This window comes from Mesocricetus auratus, unplaced genomic scaffold (assembly GCF_017639785.1).
Source record: "Mesocricetus auratus isolate SY011 unplaced genomic scaffold, BCM_Maur_2.0 Super-Scaffold_100007, whole genome shotgun sequence".
In the NCBI taxonomy this organism is placed as follows: Eukaryota; Metazoa; Chordata; class Mammalia; order Rodentia; family Cricetidae; genus Mesocricetus; species Mesocricetus auratus.
The window spans coordinates 76206112-76230171 of record NW_024429191.1 but is presented as its reverse complement, the minus strand read 5'-3'; the positions used below and the strand labels follow the sequence as shown (position 1 = coordinate 76230171).

At 54.8% G+C, this 24060-nt stretch overlaps 1 protein-coding gene across 2 annotated transcripts; it reads right to left on the bottom strand.

Annotated features, from left to right (window-relative positions):
* Positions 1-13: 13 nt before the first annotated feature.
* Positions 14-23726, bottom strand: Erbb2 (erb-b2 receptor tyrosine kinase 2). 2 transcript variants are annotated; one of them, NM_001281381.1, is given in 29 exon segments: positions 238-855; positions 986-1238; positions 1468-1656; positions 1850-1947; positions 2310-2456; positions 2693-2768; positions 2883-3038; positions 3175-3360; positions 3564-3662; positions 3837-3959; positions 4041-4179; positions 5479-5526; positions 7383-7543; positions 8152-8242; positions 8623-8755; positions 9199-9398; positions 9574-9664; positions 9751-9824; positions 11314-11440; positions 11748-11867; positions 13568-13709; positions 13850-13920; positions 13923-13950; positions 13952-13965; positions 14134-14202; positions 14987-15121; positions 16073-16286; positions 17002-17153; positions 23463-23567. In NM_001281381.1, coding segments are annotated over 29 exon segments (3762 nt in total). In that variant the 5' UTR covers positions 23536-23567; the 3' UTR covers positions 238-502.
* Between the last annotated feature and the right edge of the window lie 334 nt (positions 23727-24060).

Sequence of the window (24060 nt, the reverse complement as noted above, 5' to 3'; positions counted from 1 at the left end):
GCTCTCCACCATGTCCTTATTTCATCTTTTAAAAAACAAAAGTAAAAACAGAACAAAATACACTCTGTACAAGGATTGGTCTGGATGCTAGTGCAGTGTCCCTTTCCTCTTGGGATGCACATGTCTCAGTCCTAGTGGCCTGTCCTGCTCCCAGGATATTCCCTTGGGGCCTCTTCCCTTCTAGGCTGAGTGTCCCTCAGTCCTCAGAACCAGGAGAGCCAGGCCAGAAGAGGGGCCATGACTGTGATGCCCCTGGACCCTACAGGCTGTCAGGGCAGGGTCTGTGATCCACTGAGGCTGTCCAGTGTGCCACCTCTTCCAACCAGGCGGCCCCTGTCAACCACTCAGGACTCAAGCAGCAAGGAAGGTTCCGCAGGGTGGGCTCCTGGCAAGCAGGCTGCCCTGGAAATAATGTGGCCAGAGGACCTCCCCCTGCTTTGGGGTGAAGGAGACCAGGCCTCCCTCACTCTGAAGGCAGAACAGGGCCTCTACAAACGTGACGTCACACGGGCACATCCAGGCCCAAGTACTCGGGGTTCTCTGCTGTAGGGGTCCCTTCAAAGGTACTTGGTGGAGACCCCCGCTCTGATGGGTCCTGGTCCCAGTAATAGAGGTTGTCAAAGGCTGGGCACAAGGCGGGAGGATGGGGTTGAGAAGCAGAGCCTCCTCTGGGTACTAGGTACTCGGGGTTCTCCACAGCACCCCCAAAGGTAAAAACGTCTTTGACGACCCCATTCTTCCCAGGAGAGAGAGTCTTGGGTCTTTCCAGAGTAGCGCCAGCAGGCCGCACAGGAGGCAGAGGGCCCTCCGGAGTCAAGGGAGGCTGAGGCCGCACCTCTGGCTGATTCACATATTCTGCAGGGGAGAAGAGGGACTGTTAGGGAAAGGAACCAGGATGTCCCTTTCCCACCGGTACCTCTCAGTGGGTGGCACCTGAGGGTTCTCAACTCCCCCCCTCCCAATCTCTCAGGCCTGGATTCCATACCAGGCTGGGGGCTGCAGGCCAGGGGAGCAACGTAGCCATCAGTCTCGGTGGGCAGAGGTAATGTGGGATCCTCGCTGTACCGCTGTAGAGGGCTGAGGTCACGTGGAGAGATGCTCTGCGGCCCTTTGGTAGCCCCCATTCCCAGTTCACCCTCAAACACATCAGAGCCAGCCCCTTCCGAGGGAGCCAGTGGGGACCTGGGGGGCTCTTCTCCCGAGGGCTCCATGCCCAGTGTCAGCTCGCCGCCTCCACTCTGGGGTAAGAGAGGGTCAGGATGGAAGTTACTCAAAGGTCTGGGAGGGGGACCTTTATCGGGGAATGACATGGTCCCAGGAGAAGAACACAGGTCACCTTGGAGTCATTATGGAGAGAATGGAGTCCCAAGGGTTGGAAAGCAGCAATGGTAATGGAATCTTAAGGAAATGTGAACGTGGGGGAGTATTCAAGGGAAGGGACCCCGACGTTCTAAGATGGGCACTGACCCTGGTTGACGAGCTACGGTGCCTACGGTGGGCCGTGCTCCCGGCGCCTGGAGCAGGGTCTGGGCAGAAGAATCCCTGCTGGGGGACCAGATACTCTTCGGCGTCTACCAGGTCCCCCATGTCGTCATCCTCCAGCAATGAACGGTAAAAGGTACTGTCCAAGGGGCTGGAAGGGCCCAAGTCCTCATTCTAGGGAGGAAGGAGACACAAAGTGACAGCCCTTCCCCCAGCCTTGCGTTTAGTTCCCAAGAAAGGTTTATCACGCTTGGAGTAGAGGTGGGGGCTGGGCTTGGGGGTCTTGGCATCTAGGTGTCCCCTCCCTTTCCTGTCTGCAGGAGGGAGGGCACTGTTAGGGCAGGGATGAGGTGGGAAGGCCCCGTACCTGGATGACCACAAAGCGCTGGGGGTCCCTGGCCATGCGGGAGAATTCTGACACCAACTCCCGGAATCTCGGGCGACATTCAGAATCTATCATCCAACCTAGGGTGGGAGAGAGCTCAGCATCCTTGTCCCTGGACCAGGCTGAGGACCAGCTGCGTGGCCCCTTCCAGCTCCCCTTCAGTCTGGCCTAGACAACCCTGGCTGAGCCCAAAGTCCTCACTCACACGGCAGAGGAGCACACAAGTGGACTCTGGGTCCTGAGCCAGAGCCCAGGAGCATTTCTCCTAGTTTCCCCTTTAAGCTGGCGTCCTGGGCAGCTAGGATCTACTGTGAGTGGGGTGAAGCGCCTTTTGAGGCTCCTTCAAGGACACCTGAGCCCATTCACATCTCACCCCCCCCCCCCCCACATAGGTCGGCCCACTTTCCTCTACACCTGAGGTTCGGCCCCGGCCACCACGCACATTTGACCATAATCATGTAGACATCGATAGTGCAGATTGGAGGCTGAGGCAAGCGTTCTCCCTTCTCCAGCAAGTCAGGGATCTCCCGGGCTGGGATCCCATCGTAAGGTTTGGCCCCAAAAGTCATCAGCTCCCACACAGTCACACCTAGGACAGACAAGCATCAGGAGTGGGGGAACAGGATGCTTAGGCATACAAAGGGAGAGGCTGTGCCAAAAGGTAGGATCTACCTGGTCTCCTCATACCCCAAGGTGGGCACAGACTCCCACAGGGTGGACTTCAGCAGCCCCCCCCATCCCCACCCTCATTCCTGTATCCATATCCCACCCTGACACCCTGCCATGGCTTCTCATCCAGCCCTCCCTATCACCACACACACACACCATAGCTCCACACATCACTCTGATGGGTGAACCGCCGTCGAAGAATGGATTCCAATGCCATCCATTTGATGGGCACCTGGGAATGCAGAGCAAAAAATCCTGAATGGGTGTGGTAGGGAGGTGACCCTTCTCAAAGTTCTCCCAATGGCTGAATACCACTCCCACCCACCCCAACCCTCCCTCCTCCAACCTTGCCCCCGTCTGCATGGTACTCTGTCTCATCAATATCCAGCAGCCGTGCCAGCCCAAAGTCTGTAATCTTGACGTGGTTGGGACTCTTGACCAGCACATTCCGGGCAGCCAGGTCCCTGTGCACGAGCCGTACATCCTCCAGGTAGCTCATGCCCTGAAAGATGAGCATCAGTGTGGAACCTGAGTCTGGATCTCACCTTATTAACATTCCCCATCCCAGCCTGGCCCCAAATGAAGATAGGGACTTGCACCCAAAGGACCTGCAGAGTCAGAAGCCCCCAAGCACATACCTTGGCAATCTGAACACACCAGTTGAGCAGGTCCTGAGAGCCCAGGCGACCTCGGTGCTCTCGGACATGGTCCAGAAGGCAGCCATAGGGCATAAGTTGTGTCACCAGCTGCACTGTGGATGTCAGGCAGATGCCCAGGAGGCGGGACACATAGGGAGAACCCACACCAGCCATCACATATGCTTCCTGCAGGCAAGGGCACACTGAGGGATACAGGAAACCACCTGCTCCCTCCCACCATACTCCCCCCTCCCTACAGGGCCTGCAGACCGGGAAGATTAAGAATCAAGGTTTAGAAGTTCCATCCCAAACTCCAGGAAGAGAAAGCAGCCCACATCTGCAGCTAGGGGGCGTCTCACAAGTCCCTGTAGAGAAGGTGAGGGGCTTACATCTAGGATTTCTTTGTTAGCTTTAGGGGATGTGTTTTCCCTCAACACCTTGATGGCCACCGGAATTTTCACGTTCTCCCCATCTGGGATCCAGATGCCCTGAGCAGAAAGAAATGGGCTTGAATCAGGCCTGTGGCCCAGATCCAGCTGGTCCCCAAGAAGCCACTGATGAGTAGCCTTCCCTGCCTGGTCCATGTCTCTCTCTTGACCACGCCCCTCCAGGCCCAGCCCCTCCTCTAGATCCACTCATGCCAGAGCCCAGCCCCTCCTGACCTTGTAGACAGTGCCGAAAGCTCCTGATCCAAGCACCTTCACCTTCCTTAGCTCGGTCTCTTTTAGGATCCGCATCTGAGCCTGGTTGGGCATGGCTCCACTGGGCGTCAGCGGCTCCACTAGCTGGAGAGAGAGAGGGTGGCAGGGTGAGTGCCAAGCAAGCTAAGTGGGGGGGAGAGGTAGGAGGTCCTCACCCCACCTCACCTCAGTTTCCTGCAGCAGCCTTCGCATTGTGTACTTTCTGATCTTCTGCCGCCTTCTCTTGATCAGGATCCCGACAACCACCCCTATGACCAGGAACAACAGGATGCCCACCACCGTTGCGATGATGGAAGTCGCCGGGCTGAAAACAGAGCCCAGAATCAGAGATTAGGGCTAGCCTAGGGAGGAAATTTGAAGAGACCCCATGAAGGGACAGAAATGTGTCTTGGCTCAAAAATATCATGGGAAGATGGGCACGCCTTTAATCCCAGCACTCGGGAGGCAGAGGCAGGCGGATCTCTGTGAGTTTGAGACCAGCCTGGTCTACAAGAGCTAGTTCCAGGACAGCCAAGACTACACGGAGAAACCTTGTCTCGAAAAACAAAATGAAAAACTTTATGAGAGAAAATCCAACAAGGACTTTGTTAATCTGTACTGTGCCCACCCCAGAGATTCTGCCACACTTGAAATGGGGTCCAGGAATGTGCACCCCAGGACTCTCAGGTACTAGTCAAAGCTTTCTCCAAGGAGCCATGGTTCCTGGCCTTGCAGCTGTTGTACCTAGGGTACCCATTACCAGAGCCCCTCGTTCTCCATATTTATGAACCAGTTCATCTTGGGGCACATAGGACCCCCTGAGATTCATCGGACATTTATTGCTTGATTCACTTATTTCTGTGACTATATAGCCCAGGCTGGCTTTGCACTTACATGCATGTGCCTCAGCCTTCCGAGTGCTGGGGTTATGGGTGTGTGCCTCCATGCCCAGCCAGGAAGCATCGTCATCCTTGCTCCTTACACCCCCACCTTGCTCTGCACAAGGCCTGCCATATATTAAATTAAGTGTTTGCTCCATGGACAAGCAGCAGCTCTTCAGAGCATAACCCAGCTTGCTTTTCTCCTTTCCAAAGCTCCCTTCTGGAAATCTATGGCCCAGTGGTCAAGAACTCTACTCTCCAGATCGGGCCCTCACTGCTTCAACGTTTACTCCTCTGCACTCTCTGGTTCATAGGACACACACTAAAGATCCCTTAGCTACTCTAGACTTGCCAGATCTTCCACCTAAGTACGAAGGAAGCACAGCGCCCCCTCCTGGAAGCCTCCAGCTGCCAAGCTCAAGCACTCAGAGGTTCTGCATGCTGCCACAGTATTCTCTGCTTGGTTCATCTCCAGGTTTAGGAACTCGATCCTGGCCTGAGTCCCTAGAGAAACATCACTAGAGGCTCTTGGTACACGCAACACATTCCCAGCGTCCCTTACCCCATGGCATCCTGCATAGGTCCTCATCCACTTGTTGAAACACAAGTCAACAGAGGAAAAAGGGGCTAAGGAGTGAGGCACGTGGGGCATGCTGGGAAATTCCTTTCTGTATTACTGACCACCAGGGGCCAATGAAGGAGTCAAGCAGGGGCAATGGGGTGCTTCTGGGGCTCAGGCCCACCTGGCTCTCTGCTCCGCTGGGCAGCCTCGTTCATCCAGGTCCACACAGCTGTAGAAGAGAGAGTACCACCATCAACTCTGGGAACAGCCTCCTGGGGCAGGTGTGATGGGATTATCCCCATTGTGACAAGCAGAACGGCTCCAGGTCACCAATTTGCTCTGTGCCAGCCCACAAGAAGATTCCTTCTTTAGTCTGGAAGCCTAACTCCTGCATTCCTGTAACTTTCTGTGCTGGGCAGGAAGGGGTACACTATCAAGGCTGGAAGATCAGCTACTCCCTCCATGAAAGAGGTCCAGGGTATACGGCACATGAGAGGGGAGGTTGGCAAAACCTATTAAACACCATGGGACTGGGCCTTAGCTAAGTGGGAGAGGGCCCTAGCATCTATCTCCACCAAGCAAGCAATAAAATACCAACAGTTCTGCCTCAACAGTTGGCACTACCATGCCAACACCAGGTCACAAGAAGGCATGCACACAGATGCTCCTTTGTATGCGGTACTGAATGGCAATGAACTATTAAAAAGAAAGGCAAGCAAGAGCAATATCCTCAAGTAGGGCTGGAGCTGAGTGACATGCCATGAATTGAGAAGTCTGCAGAGGGGTAGACCAAGATGTGCTCACAAAACAAAAAATGATGCAGAAACTAGGTGAAAGGCAACGCGCAAAGTATGTAGAGAGAGTTGTATTACATTAAGAAAGGAAGGTAGGCTGGAGTGATGGCTCAGCAGTTAACAGCATTGGCTGCTCTTCCAGAGGTCCTGAGTTCAATTCCCAGCACCCACACGGCAGAACACAACTGTCTAGCTCCAGATCCAGGGGATCTGATGCCCTCACACGGACAAAATACCAATGCATATGAAATAAAAATAAATAAATGGCAAAAAAAGTTAAAAAAAACCGAGGGCAGGTCAGGCAGTGGTGGCGCACACCCCTTTAATCAAAGTACTTGAGAGGCAGAGGCAGGCAGATCCCTGAGTTTGAGGTCAGCCTAATCTACAGAGTTCCAGGATAGCCAGGGCTATGCAAAGAAACCCTGTCTCAAGAACAAGCAAACAGCCGGGCATTGGTGGCGCACGCCTTTAATCCCAGCACTCGGGAGGCAGAGGCAGGCGGATCTCTGTGAGTTCGAGGCCAGCCTGGTCTACAAAGTGAGTTCCAGGACAGCATCCAAAGCCACAGAGAAACCCTGTCTCGAAAAACCAAAAAAAAAAAAAAAGTGTTGGGGAAGTCCTGTGCATTTGTCAATAAAGTACTGTTGAGCCTATAGGAAACCTAGATAGGAGGGACTAGGAGTCAAGGAGAACTCTGGGTAGGAGAAACACAGGAGTTCGAGATGTAACCGCCATTGGGGTAGGAAGCCTGGAACCTCTCCGGTAAGAAGCATACTTAGATTAACAATTATGGGGTAATTACTTAAGTCAGAGCTAGCCAGTTAGAAACAAGCAAGGCCAACAGCTTCATAATTCATATAGCCTCCTGTGTGTTTACTTGGGACTGATACGGCTCTACAACCAGGCTGGCGGGAAAGCGGCTCTGAAACCAGGCGGGCAGAAAGGCTTCTTTCAAAGAAAAAGCTTCTCTTAACAGAAAAGAAAAGAAATATAAAAATTACATTTCAGCCTGGCAGTGGTGGCACACCTTTAATCCCAGCACTCAGGATGCAGAGACAGGTGGATCTCTGTGAGTTCAAGGCCAGCCTGGTCTACAAAGCAAGTTCCAGGACAGCCAGAACTGTTAACACAAAGAAACCCTGACTTGGAAAAACAAAACAAAACAAAACAAACAAAAATTACATCTCAGCATGAATGAAGGTGGATTTATGCCCCCTTTCACAATAAGAGCTCCAGGGAGGCTCCAATCATGAAAGCCCTCCTCTCTATAGAAAAAAATCCCTCCACTCACGAATGGGTGCAGTTGATGGGGCAGGGCTGGCACATGCCCTCCTCATCTGGGTACTTCCAGATAGGCATGTAGGAGAGGTCTGGTTTCACCCCACTGGGGCATCGAGCCACGCAGAAGGGCGAGTCCTTGTAGTGGGCGCAGGCGGTACACTGGTCAGCCTCCTGGATGGAGAGGAAGGGTTTGCGGGGCGTTAGGATCACCATCTCTACAGCAGAAGGACCAGGCCCGATGTCCCTGACCATTCAGCAAACTGTCTCCCCGTCACTAGGGTAAACATCCCTTCTCTTTACAAGGAAATGGAGGCGCCCAGAGAGGAACGTGCGTTCTCTAAGGTGTGACAAGTGACAACTATTATGTACAAAGTTTTTTCCGTGCTTGGGCACCGTACCAAATCCTATTTAATTTCATTCTCACCACGCCCCAACCAGGTAGGAACTATTGCAACATTCTCCTTATAGAAGTGAGAGCTGAGGTTGGAAACGGGACCTGGATTTGATCCTTAGCCAAGGAGACAGGCTTTCTTGGGACTGTTTGAAGGGCTCCAGTGTCACCAGCACGAAGGGATAGCCCATGGTCCACAGCACAATGTGGGCAGGGCTGTCCCCCATTCCAGCCTTCCTGACCTTCTCCCCTCCTGCTGTCCAGGTCTGAGCCGAACCTTCTCAAGGAACATTTTACCCTGCAGCAACCTACCAGACCCTCAATACCCTTCTGCTTGCCCGTCCCCCTCCCCTGTCACCCCCCCGCCCTGAGCCCACCAGCACCTCACCGATCCAGTGCAGGTCTCTGTGCTGTTTTGAGGCTGACACTCGGGGTGGCATGGCAGACAGTGCTTGCCATTCACATACTCCCTAGGGAGCCTGTGAGAGAGGTGGGTACAGTAAGAGAGGTGGGTACAGTAAGGAGGGGTACAGTAAGAGGTGGGTACAGTAAGAGAGGTGGGTACAGTAAGAGGTGGGTACAGTAAGAGAGGTGGGTACAGTAAGAGGTGGGTACAGTAAGAGAGGTGGGTACAGTAAGAGGTGGGTACAGTAAGAGAGGTGGGTACAGTAAGAGGTGGGTACAGTAAGAGGTGGGTACAGTAAGAGGTGGGTACAGTAAGAGAGGTGGGTACAGTAAGAGGTGGGTACAGTGAGGGTCTGGGAGGTGGGTACAGTAGGAGGTGGGTACAGTGAGGGAGGTGGGTACAGTGAGGGTCTGGGAGGTCCCCCATGTGCGCCTCAAGCCCCCCCCCACATACCCCTTCCACACGCGACACTCCTTCACACACTCCTGGCCCCGCAGGAAGTGACTGCAGTTGACACACTGGGTGGGCCCTGGCCCCCAGCAGTGCCCATGAGCACACAGTGGGTAGCAGGCAAAGTCCTTGAGACCTGCAATGAGGGGAAAAGCAGCAGACAGAGGCGTTAGGAGAGGCTCGGGTCTAAGCAAAAGGCTGCGAATGAGCATGGCTCTGGGCTGAAGGGGACTGACGCTATGACACTCAGGGAGAGGAAGACTTCCGTGGCTCAAGAAACAGGGAAGGGACGGACATCTGGGCAACATGGAAGGACACCACTGGAAGCCATGTCACAAGGCCAAGCCATCACAGGCGAGTGAAGAATGGCTCAGCAGGCGCGCCTTTAACCCCAGCACTCGGGAGGTAGAAGCTGGCGGATCTCTGTGAGTTCGAGACCAGCCTGATCTACAGGGCAGCCAGGGATACAGAATGAGATCCTATCTCAAAACAACAAAACAGGGCTAAAAAGGTTTGCACGGGCCAGAGGCTATTGACACTCCTGTGTACTGGCCCGCAGTGCTGGGCTTCCTGTCTTACCACATTCCTCCTCTGATGGGTTCCCACTGTGGAGCAGGGCCTGGTGGGGGTTCCGGAAGAGCTGGTCCCAAGGCACAGTGTGTACAAAGCACAGATGGGTGTTTCGGTGAATGAGTACCAGCCCGCTGCCCAGCTCCCGCAGTGAGCGCAGCCCCAGCCAGCGGATCCCCAGGCCTTGCAGCGCCAATGAGTAAGCACCACTGTGGAAACAGTTTCCAGTTGCAAGCAGGTGCCTACTCTAGGTTCATTTGCAGCCACCAACGGGTGCTTTCACCCTCGCCCTGCCTCAGAACACTGCAAACTCATGTAAAAGCTACTGTGGTGTCACTGGGGAGCAGTGTACTCAGGCCTCCTAGGCTCCCTCTCCGCACTTACTCATGGAGAACTCGTCCCCGAATGACTCGAAGGTTCTGGAAGACGCTGAGGTCATGGAGGCTGTCTGGCCATGCTGAAATGTATAGATAACCTGCAGGCAGAGCAGAGGGCTGGGTATGCACAAAGGTCCAGAACTCCTGGCCCCTGTGGAGCAGGACACAGAAATACAGGGCCCACCTGTGATCTCCTCCAGGGTTTCAAACACTTGGAGCTGCTCGGGCGTCAGAGGGGCAATGCCGGAGGCAGGGTTCCTAGAAGGATCAGGAGGAATGAGTAGGGCAGGAGGGTGGAGGGCAGAAGGCCTTAACGCACCAATCTCCACCCTCACCGAAGCCTTCACTTAAAGCCCAATCAAGCCTGGCTGCTCCCATCCCAAGAGTCAAAGCCTAGGGTCCAAGTCCAGCAGAACAACATTTGTGTCCTTTGATCTAGAAGTCTCATTTGCAGAAGTATGGTGGGCAGGGACACTGGCTTCAGCTGCCAGGGCACAAACAAGCTGAACTGTTTGTATGAGAGAAATTTGAAAATGGCCCAAGGTAGTCATTAGTGAATAGGGGTGCTGCCGCATAAAACCCTGCTCTCTGCAGGCTCTGAAATACAAACACCGAGTGCTCAGTATCTGTCAAGCCCTGTTCTAAGAGTATCCCAAATATTAACTCTTTCAGACTTTACCACCACCTGGAGAGTAGAGCTATGATGGTCTGCATTTTACATGAGGGCACCGAGGCATAGACAGGAGAAGGCAATGAAACTAATCAGTAAGACTGCCATACAAGGGTGAATCTAATACCCAGAACCCACACAAAAAAGCCCAACCCCAACACTGGGGAGTTGAAGACAATTCCTGGGGCACCCTGGCCAGTTGGCCTAGCCTGTTCTGGTGAGCTCCAGGTCAGTGAGGAGCCCTATTTTAAAAAGGCTGCCCTTCAGACACACACAGAGACACACACCCACAGACACATACAGAGACACACACACACAGACACAGGACACACACATACAGAGACACATACAGACACATATAGACACACACACAGAGACACGGACACACAGACACAGACACATGGGGCCGGAGAGTAAGTTTCAAACCCAAGCCTGTACTCTGTTGCTTTGTCTTTGCTGCCTCCTGATCTATAACTATTATTAGAATGAGACAGCTTGGGTTCTGAAGAAATGGCTCAGTGGTAAGAGCACTAACTGCTCTTCCAGAGGACCCAGGTTCAATTCCCAGCACCCACATGGCAGCTCACACCTGTCTGTAACTCCAGTTGCAGGACTCTGACACCCTCACACAGACATACATGCAGGCAAAACACAACGAGGCAGCTCAACATGTCATGAGCAATTCCCCAAAGCAAGGGCACATGGCAGTTTCAATAACCCAGCCTCCCCAGCTGACACTGTCTCTCTGTCCATCAACACACAGAACACAGAACTTTAACAATGTCCTCTCTGGGATGGGAGCGTTGGACTTCATCTGGGATGGTTTCATGACCACATATGTCCATGTCTATGGGTAACAAACTATTTATAAAAGTAACCTTCAGCCTCCAAAACAATACAGAGAAACCCTGTCTCGTAAAAACCAAACCAAAACAAAAAAGGTAACCTTCTACTCCATGTCCTCAGCTCCCTCTGGTCCCCCACCTGGGGGGTTCCTCAGAGATGCTGATGCTACACCTGGGTCTCCAGGACCCTGTGTCTTCCCTGACACTGCCTCAGGCCACTGTGTACCCTTACCCATCAAAGCTCTCTGGCAAAAACGCCAGGCTCCCAAAGATCTTCTTGCAGCCAGCGAACTCCTGGATATTGGCACTGGTGATGGCCCTTGCCCCCCGCAGGTGCTCCATGCCCAGACCGTAGCACACTGAAGACAAGGGTATGAAAGAGGGCACCTCAGCACCACATGGCATACCCGAGACACGTCCGCCATCCCCTCCTGCAGTGGCGACTTTCTTCCCTATGCTGGCAAGAGACACTCAGGGACCGACTTGTAGAGGGACAGGGGAGACATCGACAGACCGACTTTGTAGAGGGCTGTACAGGGGAGGCAGGGACAGTGGGAGAACAGCGCTGCAACCCCCCAAGGGGAGGGCGGTTCTAAGCAACAGTGGGGTGGGCCAGGCTAGGATGGCCATCAGGGGCTGCAGCTGGTCTTGGAGTGGGGCGGGTACCTCGGGCGCAGGACTTGCTGCATTTCTCACACCGTTGTGTTCCGTCCTCAGCCGTCACCTCTTGGTTATTCAGGGGACAGACCAGAGTGCAGGATCCCACTTCCGTAGAAAGGTAGTTGTCTGCACAGATTGGGAACGCAAATCCATGTCCCCTAGCCTCCCAGGCCACCACGAGCAAGGCCACCGTGCCCAGGTCTAAGAGGAATACTACCAACCGAGCCCTGAAGGCCAGCTCTGTGTGTCTGACTCCGGACACCGCTTACAACACTCCTATTGAACAGCACTGTCATTTGCATTTTGCAAAAAGGGAAATCAAAGCACCGAGTTATGCAAATCACCCCATCATTGTGCTACTAAGTAACAGACGCAGGAATATCTTATTTTTTTAAAGGTGTGGTCCCATGTAGCCCAAACTGGCCTCAAATTTACTATGTGTTTGAGGATGACCTGGACTCCTGGTTCCACCACCTCTACCTTCCAAGTGTTAGAGTGACAGGTTTGTGCCACCATGTCCTAGGAACCAGGACTTGAACCCAACAATCCGACTCCCCAACTTGTCCTCCCACCCTGACCACAGGGAAGTGCAGTCGCACGGAAAGGCCCACTCCACTGCCCATTAGAGGAAGGAAAAGGGGGTCCTCAGGCCCAAGCCCAGTCCTGCAGCATCCGTCAGTGCCTAGGGTTACTGTCACACAAAGCCTTCTCTATGCAGACTGTAGAACAAGACATACATTTAAAAGAGTATTTAGTACAGTCTGGGCATTGTTCTAAAAGAGTCACAAATAAGAGGCAGGTGGAGCCGGGCGGTAGTGGCGCACGCCTTTAATCCCAGCACTCGGGAGGCAGAGGCAGGTGGATCTCTGTGAGTTCGAGCCCAGTCTGGCCTACAGAGCGAGTGCCAAGACAGGCTCCAAAGCTACACAGAGAAACCCTGTCTCAAAAAAACAAAACAAAAAGTCACAAATATTAACTCATTGAGGCATTACACATTATTAGGATGGGACTATTACTGCCCCTATTATACAGGTAAGGAAACTGAGGGGAAAGCAATTAAGACTATTAATTGGCAGCGGACAGATTTCAAATCCTGCACACTAGCTCCCAAGTCTGGGCTCTTTTGCTGCCACCTGCTATGTAGCTGTTAAACAGAATGAGGCAAAAACCCCGCACACACTTGGCAGGGCCAAGCAGAAGGATCAGAAGTTCAGCATCATTCTTGGCTACACGGTGAATTCAAGGTAAGGTCAGCCTGAGCTACATGAGCTCCTGACTTTAAAAAGGGGTAAGAGGTAGGGGCCAGGTGTGGTGGCACACACCTTTAATCCCAGCACTTGGGAGGCAGAGACAGGAAGCTCTTTATGAATTTGAGGCCAGCCTGGTCTACACAGCAAGTTCTGGGATAACCAGGACTACACAGATAGACCATGTCTACAACAAAACAAAACAAAAAAGGAAAAATCAAGGGCTAGAGAGATGGCTCAGCAGTTAAGAGCACTGGCTGCTCCTACAGAGGACCCAGGTTCAGTTCTCAGCACCCACATAGTGGCTCACAACCACCAGGTCCAGGGGATCAGACGCCCTCTTCTGGCCTCCATGGGCACTGCACACATATGGTGTACAGGCACACATGCAGGCAGAACACTCGCACATAAAATAAAAATAAATAAAATATTATTTTTAAGAAAAACAATGAGGTGGCCGGACTTGAGAGTCATGACCGGCCCTCCAACAGGCACACGACACTTACAACATGCTCCCATTTATACAAACCACCTTCCCCAGCCAAGGCATTAAAGTGACGTCTTCTACCCAGTACTCACAGGGACAGGTGGTCACACAGCTGGCACCGAAGGTGTAACGACCCTCAGGGTTGGGCATGGACTCAAAGGTGTCTGTGTTGTAGGTGACCAGGGCTGGGCAGTGCAGCTCACAGATGCCACTATGGTTGAAGTGGAGGCAGGCCTGGGAGAGACAGGCCGCTGGCGGTCACTGGGATGCTGCGACCTGGGGTGCCAACCCCAGCAGGGCAGTGCCAGCAAAGACGCCTGCCCCTTGCATCCTGGAGGGTTGGCCCAAGGGGCACAGGAGCGAGAGGCACATACCAGGCAGTCAGAATGCTTGGGGCCCGTGCAGCCTGCAGCACACTGCTCATGGCAGCAGTCAGTGGGCAGCCGGCCCTTGCAGCGGGCACAGCCGCTGGTGCAGATGGTGCCGGTCACTGTTGGCGAAAGGACAGGATGCCTGGGTGGGTGGGGCCTGGGAACCAGACCCTCAGTAGCATAGTGTCACCTTCTGCGAGACATCTTACCCAGGTAAGTCACCCCACCACTCCTAGTTGTCCACCTGCCCAGCCCCGTCTCCAGACCCCAGGTCTCCTCAGACTCACAGGTTTGACAGTCCTCGGGGCTCGCACCCCAGCAGTGGTTGTCTTTACAGGCTGGGGCACAGGGTGGGCCTAAGGTCGGAGGCAAAAGGAGACAGTAAGGGAGGGAGGAAGTGACAGGGGATATGGTGACAGGGGAGATGGTGACGGGGGAGATGGTGACAGGGAAGACGGTGACGGGCAGTGACAGGGGAGACGGTGACGGGCAGTGACAGGGGAGACAGTGACAGGGGAGACGGTGATGGGCAGTGACAGGGGAGACGGTGACGGGGGAGACGGTGACAGGGGAGACAGTGACAGGGGAGATGGTGACGGGCAGTGACAGGGGAGACGGTGACGGGGGAGACGGTGACAGGGGAGACGGTGACGGGGGAGACAGTGATGGGCAGTGACAGGGGAGACAGTGACAGGGGAGACAGTGACGGGGAGACGGTGACAGGGGAGACAGTGACGGGGGAGACAGTGACGGGGGAGACGGTGACGGGGGAGACGGTGACAGGGGAGACGGTGACGGGGGAGACAGTGATGGGCAGTGACAGGGGAGACGGTGACAGGGGAGACAGTGACGGGGGAGACGGTGACGGGGGAGATGGTGACAGGGGAGATGGTGACAGGGGAGACGGTGACCAGGGACATGGTGACAGGGGAGACAGTGACGGGGAGACGGTGACGGTGACGGGCAGTGAGAGGAAGAGGTGGTGAGGGGAAATTTGGTGAGAGGACCATGTCAGCAGAGCCCAAGTACAATAGAGAAAGAGTCCTCAGCCTAAGGCAGGGAGACGCAGCAGCCAGGACAGGAAAGAGGACGGGGTAGGGTGGTCTGGGTAGGGTGGGTTGTCACTCCAGCATGGCTTACAGGCCCGGGAGCGATTGGTGTCTATATCTACAGGAGCCAGCTGGTTATTCTTGCGGAAGACATCCTTCCACAAAACGGTGTCCTGGTAGCAGAGCTGAGGGTTCCCTCTGATCAAAACTCCTCCCTTCAGGATCTCTGTGGGGAAGACAAAATAGTGAGTTCCCTCCAGGCCTCCCTGGGGCCTCCTACCTTCCCCAGTGAGCAGTCACACACAGGAATAACCCAGGACTAGGAAGAGGGATCGGGTCGGCAGAGTGGGGGTGTTCAAGTGGATGGGGGTTCCCCAATCGCCTTTTGCCTCACCCTGTGCACACTGTGTGGGGGTAAACAGAGAGGCTCTGAGGCAGGGGTACAGCTCAGTGGCAGAGCAAGCATTCAGCATGCACCAGAACAAAAAAGGTCCCTAAAGTCTGAAACCCCACTTTACCACCGACTGGCTGTGTAACCTTGAACAAGTCATTGATCCTCTGCATGCCCCGGGTTCTCATCTGTAGAGTGAGAATAACACTGAAGACGGCTGGTGGTGGCATGCCTGTGATCCCAGCACGAGGGAGCTGAGGCAGGAGGACTGCCTCGGGATCAAGGTCAGCCTGGGCTATGCAGTGAGATCATTTCTCGGAACAGCAAGACCAGAAAAACAAAACAAACACAACAGACCCAAAAGTACTTGACAGATTAGCAGCAGGACTTACAGGATTGTAGCCTGACTGAAATGAGACCCAGCATGTAAAGCACCTGGTACCCTGGGTTGCTCACTGCGTACTTTGATATGGCCAAGATGGAGGGAGAAAAAAACCAGCCTGGTCTCAAATAATTAAATCACGGATCTGAAGCAAGCTGCAACTTCCTGAAGAGGAGGGGCTCAAACCTAGGGCCTTGCAATGCTAACCAAGCACTCTGCCACTGAGCCACCCCACAGCCTTCTCTCTCTAATCTTCACAGGGGGTGCAAAGAGAGGGAGACTCGGTTGGCCTGCACACAGGCCAGAAGGGACCATACATAACCCTCACTGAGCCCCTCCACAGCCAGAATGGCTCTAGTCAGCAACCAAGACCCAGGAGAAGCTTGCGACGGTGGCAAAGGCACCTGTGAGACTTCGAAGCTGCAGCTCCCGCAGCCCTTCTGGGGTTCTGCCTGTGGCGGTGGTAACATTGTCCAAAGGATCTCGGTTGTCTAGCACAGCCAGAGCATACTTGTCCTCAAAGAGCTGGGTCCCTCTCACGATGCGCAGCCTCTGCAGTGGGACGTGCCTCACCTGGCTATGAGCGATGAGCATGTATCCCTGAACTTCCTGGATGTCCTGGCGGGAAGGGCAAGGGATGAAGAGAGAAGCCTGTCTGGGCTTGAGAAGCGCCTGTACCTCACAAGGCCTGAGGGTGTCATCCAGGGTGGGAGATAAATCCTGCAAGGCCCCCTGGCTACTGAGTAGTCCTGTCCCCTCAAGCCCTAGGGTGATGGAGCCGCCCTAGGCTACTCCCCACCTGGCCTCACCAGATTCTGGTCTGGCTGATCAGGCCTGATAAGAGCTCAGGAGCACTTTGGCAATTGCAAGCGGGTGCCCCACCCCCTACACATCTGTGTTTCATCAGGTGGGGTCTGTGTAAGATGGTGTCTGTGATTCAGCCACTAGTCTGTCCCTTGCACCTGCTCCAGGGCTTGGGGATACAATCCAGTAGGCTGGACTCCTCTCCCTCCTATGTATAACTTTCCCTCAGACCATTTCTCTTGAATTCTTCACGATGGTGGACACAATGTCCGCTAGATAATCAGAGAGAGACTGGGGCCTGGAGAAGTTAAAGACACAGACCACATTCACAGGACTGGACCTGGAACTTACACCCCTCAAGGAATAGTGACGGGGACAGTTGGAGCAGTCACTGTGGAGGGGGTCAGCTGGGTTTTACACAGGCATCAAAAGCATCCCTGTTTGAGGGGCCACAAGACAGGAGACAGAGGGGAGAAGTACCCTTGCTCTCACACCTCGCATCGGGGGGCTCAGCAGGACCAGGTCTCACCTGCAGGAATGAGAGGGTGGCGTTGGCAGGCAGGTAGGTAAGCTCCAGGTTACCCTGAACCACCTGGCAGCCCTGGTAGAGGTGGCGGAGCATGTCCAGGTGGGTCTCAGGACTGGCAGGAAGCCGCAACTTCATGTCTGTGCCGGTGCACACTGGGCAGAAGAGAGGATGTGGGTCAGGACACGGCTCGTGACCTTCTCCAAACTAGTCACCTCCTCCACGCTCACTCTCTGGAGTCATGTCATCTCAGACAGGGAGAAAGCGTGGCTGACAGCCTTTCCCCCCACGCCTCTGCATCCACAGGGCGGAGAGCGGAAGAATGCTCCTGTGTTTGGGAGGAAGCCCACAAGCTGGGGAAAGGCCCCTTCTAGCTGGGCCACCTTGAGCATCCAGAGGGGCCCCAGTGTGTCAGCCCTTTAGGGCTTACCACCCATACAGGGCTTGAGCAGGCAAAGAAAGCCTTCCTTTGTCCCAGAACTGAGGGTGAAAATCCCCGAAGAGGAGAGGCGATGATGAATCAGGCCCCTCTGGATACCCCCATCTGTCTCGCAGGCAAACAAACTCAGGGTATCCTCCTCCTGCCATTCCAACACGCCCACAGGCCAAGTTCCCTGCTCAGGACAACTGCCCCACAGTACTGCCCAAAACATGGGCAGGGGTGGGGGGTGACTGGAGTCACTGCTGGGACATAAGGGGAGTCAGAGGCTGGTCATCACGGTAGAACTCCCTGGAACACATCCACATGGAGAAGAAAAGCCTAGAACACCAGCTAGGGGACTTGGCCGCAGATCCCAACCAGGGTGAGGCATATTCTGCAGGCTCCTACACTGGCTCCCTCTCACCCTCACCGCCTCTTGGGGCAAGACTCCAGAAGCAGCTGGCAGAAGCTATGCCACGAAACTCCTGCCACACGGGCACTACGTCAGCTCTGTGTACCTGCCCAGTGCCAACTGTCAGCTGAAGGGGTCCCAAGACGCACTGCCATCCCACTGCCTCCCTGACCCTCAGGCTGCTTTTCTAGAGACCAGATATTCCCACTAAGTCTCCAAACAGGAGAAGCGGCCCCCAGCTAGGGGGCTCCAGGTAGCAGCTGGCACCAAGCCTACCAGCCCGAAAGAGATTAAAGTGCCCAGTTGAACTTGTTTTTCTGCTCGGGTGAGAAGATGAATCACCTGGTGCATCTTGCCCAGGAGGTTGGGGGGAAGGCAGGTGGAGGTGAGGTGTTGCCCTCGCATACACAGGCCCACAGGTACCTGCGCTACTGAGAATTCCTATTGGTTACTGCTCCGCCTTCCAGTGACTGTGTGCAGATTCAAGAGACAGTGCAAGACCAGCTTTGGGATCAGACTTCAGGAGCCCTGTTGTACCAGTGACATGAAGCCTAAAGCCAAATCTTAGTTATCTTCCCACCTCAGGATCTGGGGAAAGTTCCTGGTCTCCCAGGCTGCCTTCAATGGCCTCAAGCTGATGGCCTTCTAGTAACACTGACAGAGGTCTCTTACCCCTCTAGGCAGACAGGGAAGGAAGCAAGGAGGGAGGAGGGGAAGGAACAGAAATAGAACTCATCTCCTGGATGGAGGGTAGACAACCAGGCCATACCACACCCACTTGCACCCTACCCTTCCTCTTCTTGCTCACCCCCACCCCCCCCAAATCTCCTAAAAGAAACAGTAGCAAGGGGTGGCAGCCAGGCCCAAAATAACGCCCTGCTGCCAGGACCTCCCCCCCCAGCATCACAGCTTCAGCTGCTGATATGCACAGCTGTCTCTAGGCCCAGCTCCCAGGGCTAGCCTCGCTGAGGACAGGATGGCAGAGCTGGAGTAGGGCCCACCCCTGTGGAAGCTTACCCCCTGCAGCCCTCTGCTGCCTCATCTCCAAAGGGAAGGGACACCAGCTGTGGCAGGCCAGCCAAAGGAAAACAACAACAGCACTCGCCATGGTAACGGAGCTGAGTACCTGCTGTATACATCAGGGGCTGAGATTCCTGCCTCTGTTTTACAAAGAAGGAAAGTGATCCATCCAAGATCACAAAACAGGTTCAGCGGCAAATCCCTTGCACAAGACCCGAGTCCCAAAGCCAGCACCACAACACCAGAAAAACAACCAAAACAACAGCACAAGCAGCAATCGAGCGAGAGAGGAGGAATCTGAATCCAGGTCCACCTCAGATCCCGTTCCCTCCACTAAACCTCAGCGCACACACAAATAATGATGCCACTCCCCCACAAGCATAAAAACACATTAATTCTCCAGTGTGACCAGTAAACACAGGCTCAGGCAGGGCAGGGTGGCTGGGCCGGGCAGAAGGTCAGAAAGAGTGGCAGCCACACCCCACTGGCCAGTTTGTTTATATGATTTGTGGTCGGTTTGAGTGAGAGTCTTAGAGTGTTTGCAGACAGGTGGGAAAATTGGTACTCTGCGACCTCCTCCGGGGGGGGGGGCAGGGAGCTGCCAGCTATCACCACACACACCACCAGGGAAACATCTGAATGAACCCTTTCCAAGCTTCCCTCCCACTCCCCACTCTTTACCAGGCTCACCCCACCGGCTCTGGCCACTGTCCTGTGAATTTCAGGGTGGGACAAAGGGCTCTAATTCTACACAGGGATGCTCTCGGCCTCAAGACAGGTGCCCTTTAGAAGCCCCAGCTCCCAACTCTTGGAGACAAAAGCAGCATGAAGCAAGACCATCCCAGAGCAAGGTCAGGGCTCATTGTGAGTGCAGGACAAGTATCAAACGAATAAATGAACGAATGAAGGAACGAATGAGTGTGAATGACATCTAGTCAAGAGCCTCCAAACTGAACAGGACAAGTATCCATCCCTCTGCTCAGAGCTGGTCTCAGTCCTTCAGGTCCCTCCTGCTGAACACTGGCAATCAAGGTTCAGCCCCAGCTTAGGGCTTCCCAGATGTGTTCTTGTCTCCCCACTGGTCCTAAGACCCAGCCGTGTTCCTTCTTCTTTCTTCACTGCAGCGTGGAGAACAGAAGCCAGGACCTCCTGCACGCTGGGCCTCCAGCTGCTGTCACAGTATGAAAGCCAACACTTCCTTCGGTCTTCATAAACACTGCCAGGAAACTACCTACATCCCCAAAGCTCCCCAACCAGGCCAGAGGCCAGCCTTCACTCAAGTGACACCAGGACTCCCTTGCCACACACAGCTGCTCTCTGACGCTGGTGTCAGAGCAGAGCCTGGACTCAGGTTCTTTTGTCCAGAACCCTAGCTCAGCTACTCTTGGGTCATAGCACGGGAGAATACGTTCAGTCCTCCAGCACAGACAGAAAGTAGACTCAGATCTCTGAGGCCAATGGTGACTGGAACTTAGCTGGCCCCTCGGTGAGCATTTACTGACCTCAACAAGTGGTCAACTCTTACTCCCTTCAGAGGGCCCTGAGAGTTAGAGGCGAGGAGGGAGAGAGAAGCAGTCTGTAAACACAAGCAAGCTTTGTAAACAGACCCGCAGCAACCCAAACATAGGACTTTTACCGACTCACCCACTACCACTGCTGACAATGTAGGTGCCCTGCATAGCTGCTGCTTGATCAGTGCCTACCAAATAGCAGAACTGTCACCCCAGGAGACCAGGAGCGCTCTCCACCGGTTAGGGACAGGAAAGGGGTTCTCCTTCCTGACCATTCACTCACCCAAGTGTGAGCACACCTTGCCTGGGCCTCCTCTGCCCCCAGCTCAGCCTCCACCTCATCTGTGTACATTCCTATGGGCCTGTGTGTCCCAGTGGCCTCTGCACCTTCCTGCCCTCCATCCCGGGCACTGAGGACCCAAGAGAAAGGCTAGCATGGGCTGGAAGGGAGCTAGCTAACTCTGCAGCCAGGAAGGGATCTCAGGCCCCATCTCAGGGCGCCTTCTCCAGCCTGGATTAGGAGCTGGGAAGGCCATACTAAGTAGTAACAGACTAGCACTTTTTCCCTGTGTGGCTGCCTGACTGCCCCAAGGCTCTTCTTACTCATCCCTGGCTGATGCCTAGAACTCTGACCACCTCATAAGGCCCCTGATACGTCTCTTCATTTCCCTGAGGTTCATCTGTCCACCCACTTTACAGGACAGTACAGAGAGGGAACAAAGCCATCTACGGAAAAAGATCTGCCATGTACGAAGCACACACACGTTTTTAGAAGGTGAGGGAGAAGCAGACAGCAGGTTCTGGGTAATTCTAGATCAGGAAAAAGGAGAAAGCCTTTTCATTTGACTTTGAAATGCAGTATTTTTTTCTTGTTAAGATTTGTTTTATGTGATATGTATGAGCAATTTGCCTGCCCTTATGTGTACACTATACACATGCTTGGTACCTGCGGAGGTTAAAATTAAGCATCCGATCTCCTAAAACTGGAGCTATAAAGCTGTGAACCACCATGTGGGTGCTGGGAATGAAGCCCATGTCCTCTGCAAGAGGGATCTATTTAGTCCCCCTACAGCAAAAAGGGGGAAGGGTTTGGAGAGAACCACCCCATCAGAACCGAAATAGGAATAAGCCCTGCAAGGTTCACTGCACTTCTCAAAACCTAGAGCCCCGAGGATCCCAGCACCGTCTTGGCCCTCAGGGCCCTCCCCAGGTCTCCTTTCCCCTACACACCTGCCCTACACCAGTTCTGGGGTATCATCTGGAGCTGGAGGCAGCTGAATGGTGTTCTGCCTTTTCAACCATTCCTAGCAGGACAGTGTCTTGTCCTCTGCACCCAGCAGTGTACCTGCTGGAATAAGACTCCGCCCCCAGCCTCCCCCTGCTCCCCGCTGTCCCCATCCCATCTGGAGAACTGACCCCTCAGGCTCCCACTGCTCAGTACAAGGCCACTCCTGGCCAACTCCACTCCCAGACTCAGGTGAAGGATGCCCTCATGAGAAACTGAAAAGAGCCCTCATCCTCAGCCAGGCAAGGGGCATCTCCCACTGTTTACAGCAGATATAGCCTAGTACCTTGAGGGAGTTCCCGGAGAGGGCAGAGTTCATCTTGTGTCCCCAAGTCAGCAGACAGATTGCTGTTTGGCAGCATAGACATACAACCATCATAAACACCTCAGACACACAGGGGTACCCCCACAGGAAGCACAGCAGTATACTGATTCTGGTGGACACACTGGTGATACCCCACCAGTCTCTGGGCTCCCTGGCCGCTGGAGAAAGAACGTCCATGGCTCCCAGGAACCTCTTTCTATGTCCTCCCCGATTCAGGAAGCAGTGCCCCATGCCAGGTAGATTCACATTATGATTTCAAATGTGTGGCTGGAGTCACACTGCCCGGGCTCCACCACGTCTCCGATTCTCCAGCCCATGTTTTCACCCTGGGACAATGAGAAGGCTAACTAGTATTTCTACTGTGGAGTTGTTCTTAGGACCGAAGAAGGAATGCATGCAAACCACCACCCACGGAGTCTGGCAGCGCAGACCCACACGGAGTGTATACCAGCTTTTACGCTTATGGCAGAAAGGGACATATGGGTTAGTATACACACTGCCGCGGTCGCCCTCCCAGCCCCCAACACGAAGACAGAGGCAAGAGAACAAGCCAGCTGTCTGTCTATCCGTACCTGACCTTACTTCTTTTCCATGCCCTCCCCTTAAATGCCCAGGAACCCTTCCCACTCTACTAAATGAAAGCCGGGAAACACAAGACCACCCTTCAAGGTGCAGCTCTCTCAGAGTCCCAAAGCACACAGTTCTTAGACTGGCTCTAAGGAAACTTGTTCAAAACAGAACTGTGGAGAGTGCTGCCCAAGTGGTAGTGCACTTGCCTAGCACGCCCGAGACTGGGGTGTGGGGGTGCGGTAGAGGGTGTTCTATCCCCAGCACCGGGGAAAAAAAAAACAACTTGTTCAAAACAAATAACTACTCCCGCCCCGTCCCCCCAAACCCCAGACACCGTCGATAAGCAACTCAACTGCGGACCCGCCACCCTGCTCAACAGGACCGGTTACTTTCCCCACCGCCCCCTCCTCCGCGACCCCGCGGGAAGCTGGAGTAACTTACTAAACCCAAAGGGCCGGAGGGGGGAGGGGAGGGGGAGGGGCAGGGCAGAGGGGACCCCGAAGGCATCTTGCCCAGTCCAGTCCGGAGGCGGAGGCTGCCAACTGGGAGAGCTTTGAGAAAGCGTGAGGGGGCTCGGGAGGGGGGGAAACACGCGCACGCACGCACAGCGCTCCGCACACCTCCCGAGGAAAACTTTCTGGCCAGTTTCAGAGAACTTCCCCCGAGGAGTTCCCGGAGCTTCTTTCTCTGAGCCCGTGAAGCTCCGCCGAAGGCAGCGGAGGCCGGTCCCGACCTCCAGTGTGGTCCTCCCAGTGACTGCCCCATCCCCAGCCGCTCTGATCCCCTCCGGGCCGCGGCGCCGGCAGCCGGGATCGCCCCATCGCCCCGGACCGCCCGGTTGTAGAGCTCACGGGGCCCCGGGGTCCCGGCCGCCGTGGGCGCAGCCGCAGCGGCCCGCGTCCTCCCCATGCCAGACCCACCTTGGGTGCCCGAGGCTCCGGGGGACAGGAGGGCGAGGAGGAGCCCCCAGCCACACCAGGCCGCCAGCTCCATGGTGTTCACTGCGGCTCCGGCCCCATGGCTCAGGCTGGACCAGGCTGCGAGCACGGGGCGCGGCGAGGGCAGACACAGGCGCGGCGCCGGAAGGGGCCGCCGGGGAAGGGGCGCTCCTGGTCTCTGGGTCCCCAGCGGCGGGCAATCTCAGCTCCACAACTTCACGCCGCACTTCCTCGAGCAGCCCTCCTCCTCCTCCACCTCCTCCGCCGCCCGTGATTGGGAGCCGCGCGCTCCCGGCTCGCCCCCCCACCTCTCCAACTGCATTCCAGCAAGGCTGGGAGTGGCTGCTCTCAGCTTCACTTTCTCCCTCCCGGCGCAGGCCTGGGTGCGTCGCGCCCTGTGCCCCGACGCCTGGCTAGCTTGCTGCAGTTCTCACCCATTCCCTAAAAGCTGAGCATCCTTTTACCCCTCTTTGCAGTCTCAGGTTTTATCTTGAACATTCCTGGGACCTTTGCATGTAACTTCATCATACCCTTAATATCAAATAGTGGGTCTGCCCCCACACCCTTCAGGTAGAACCCA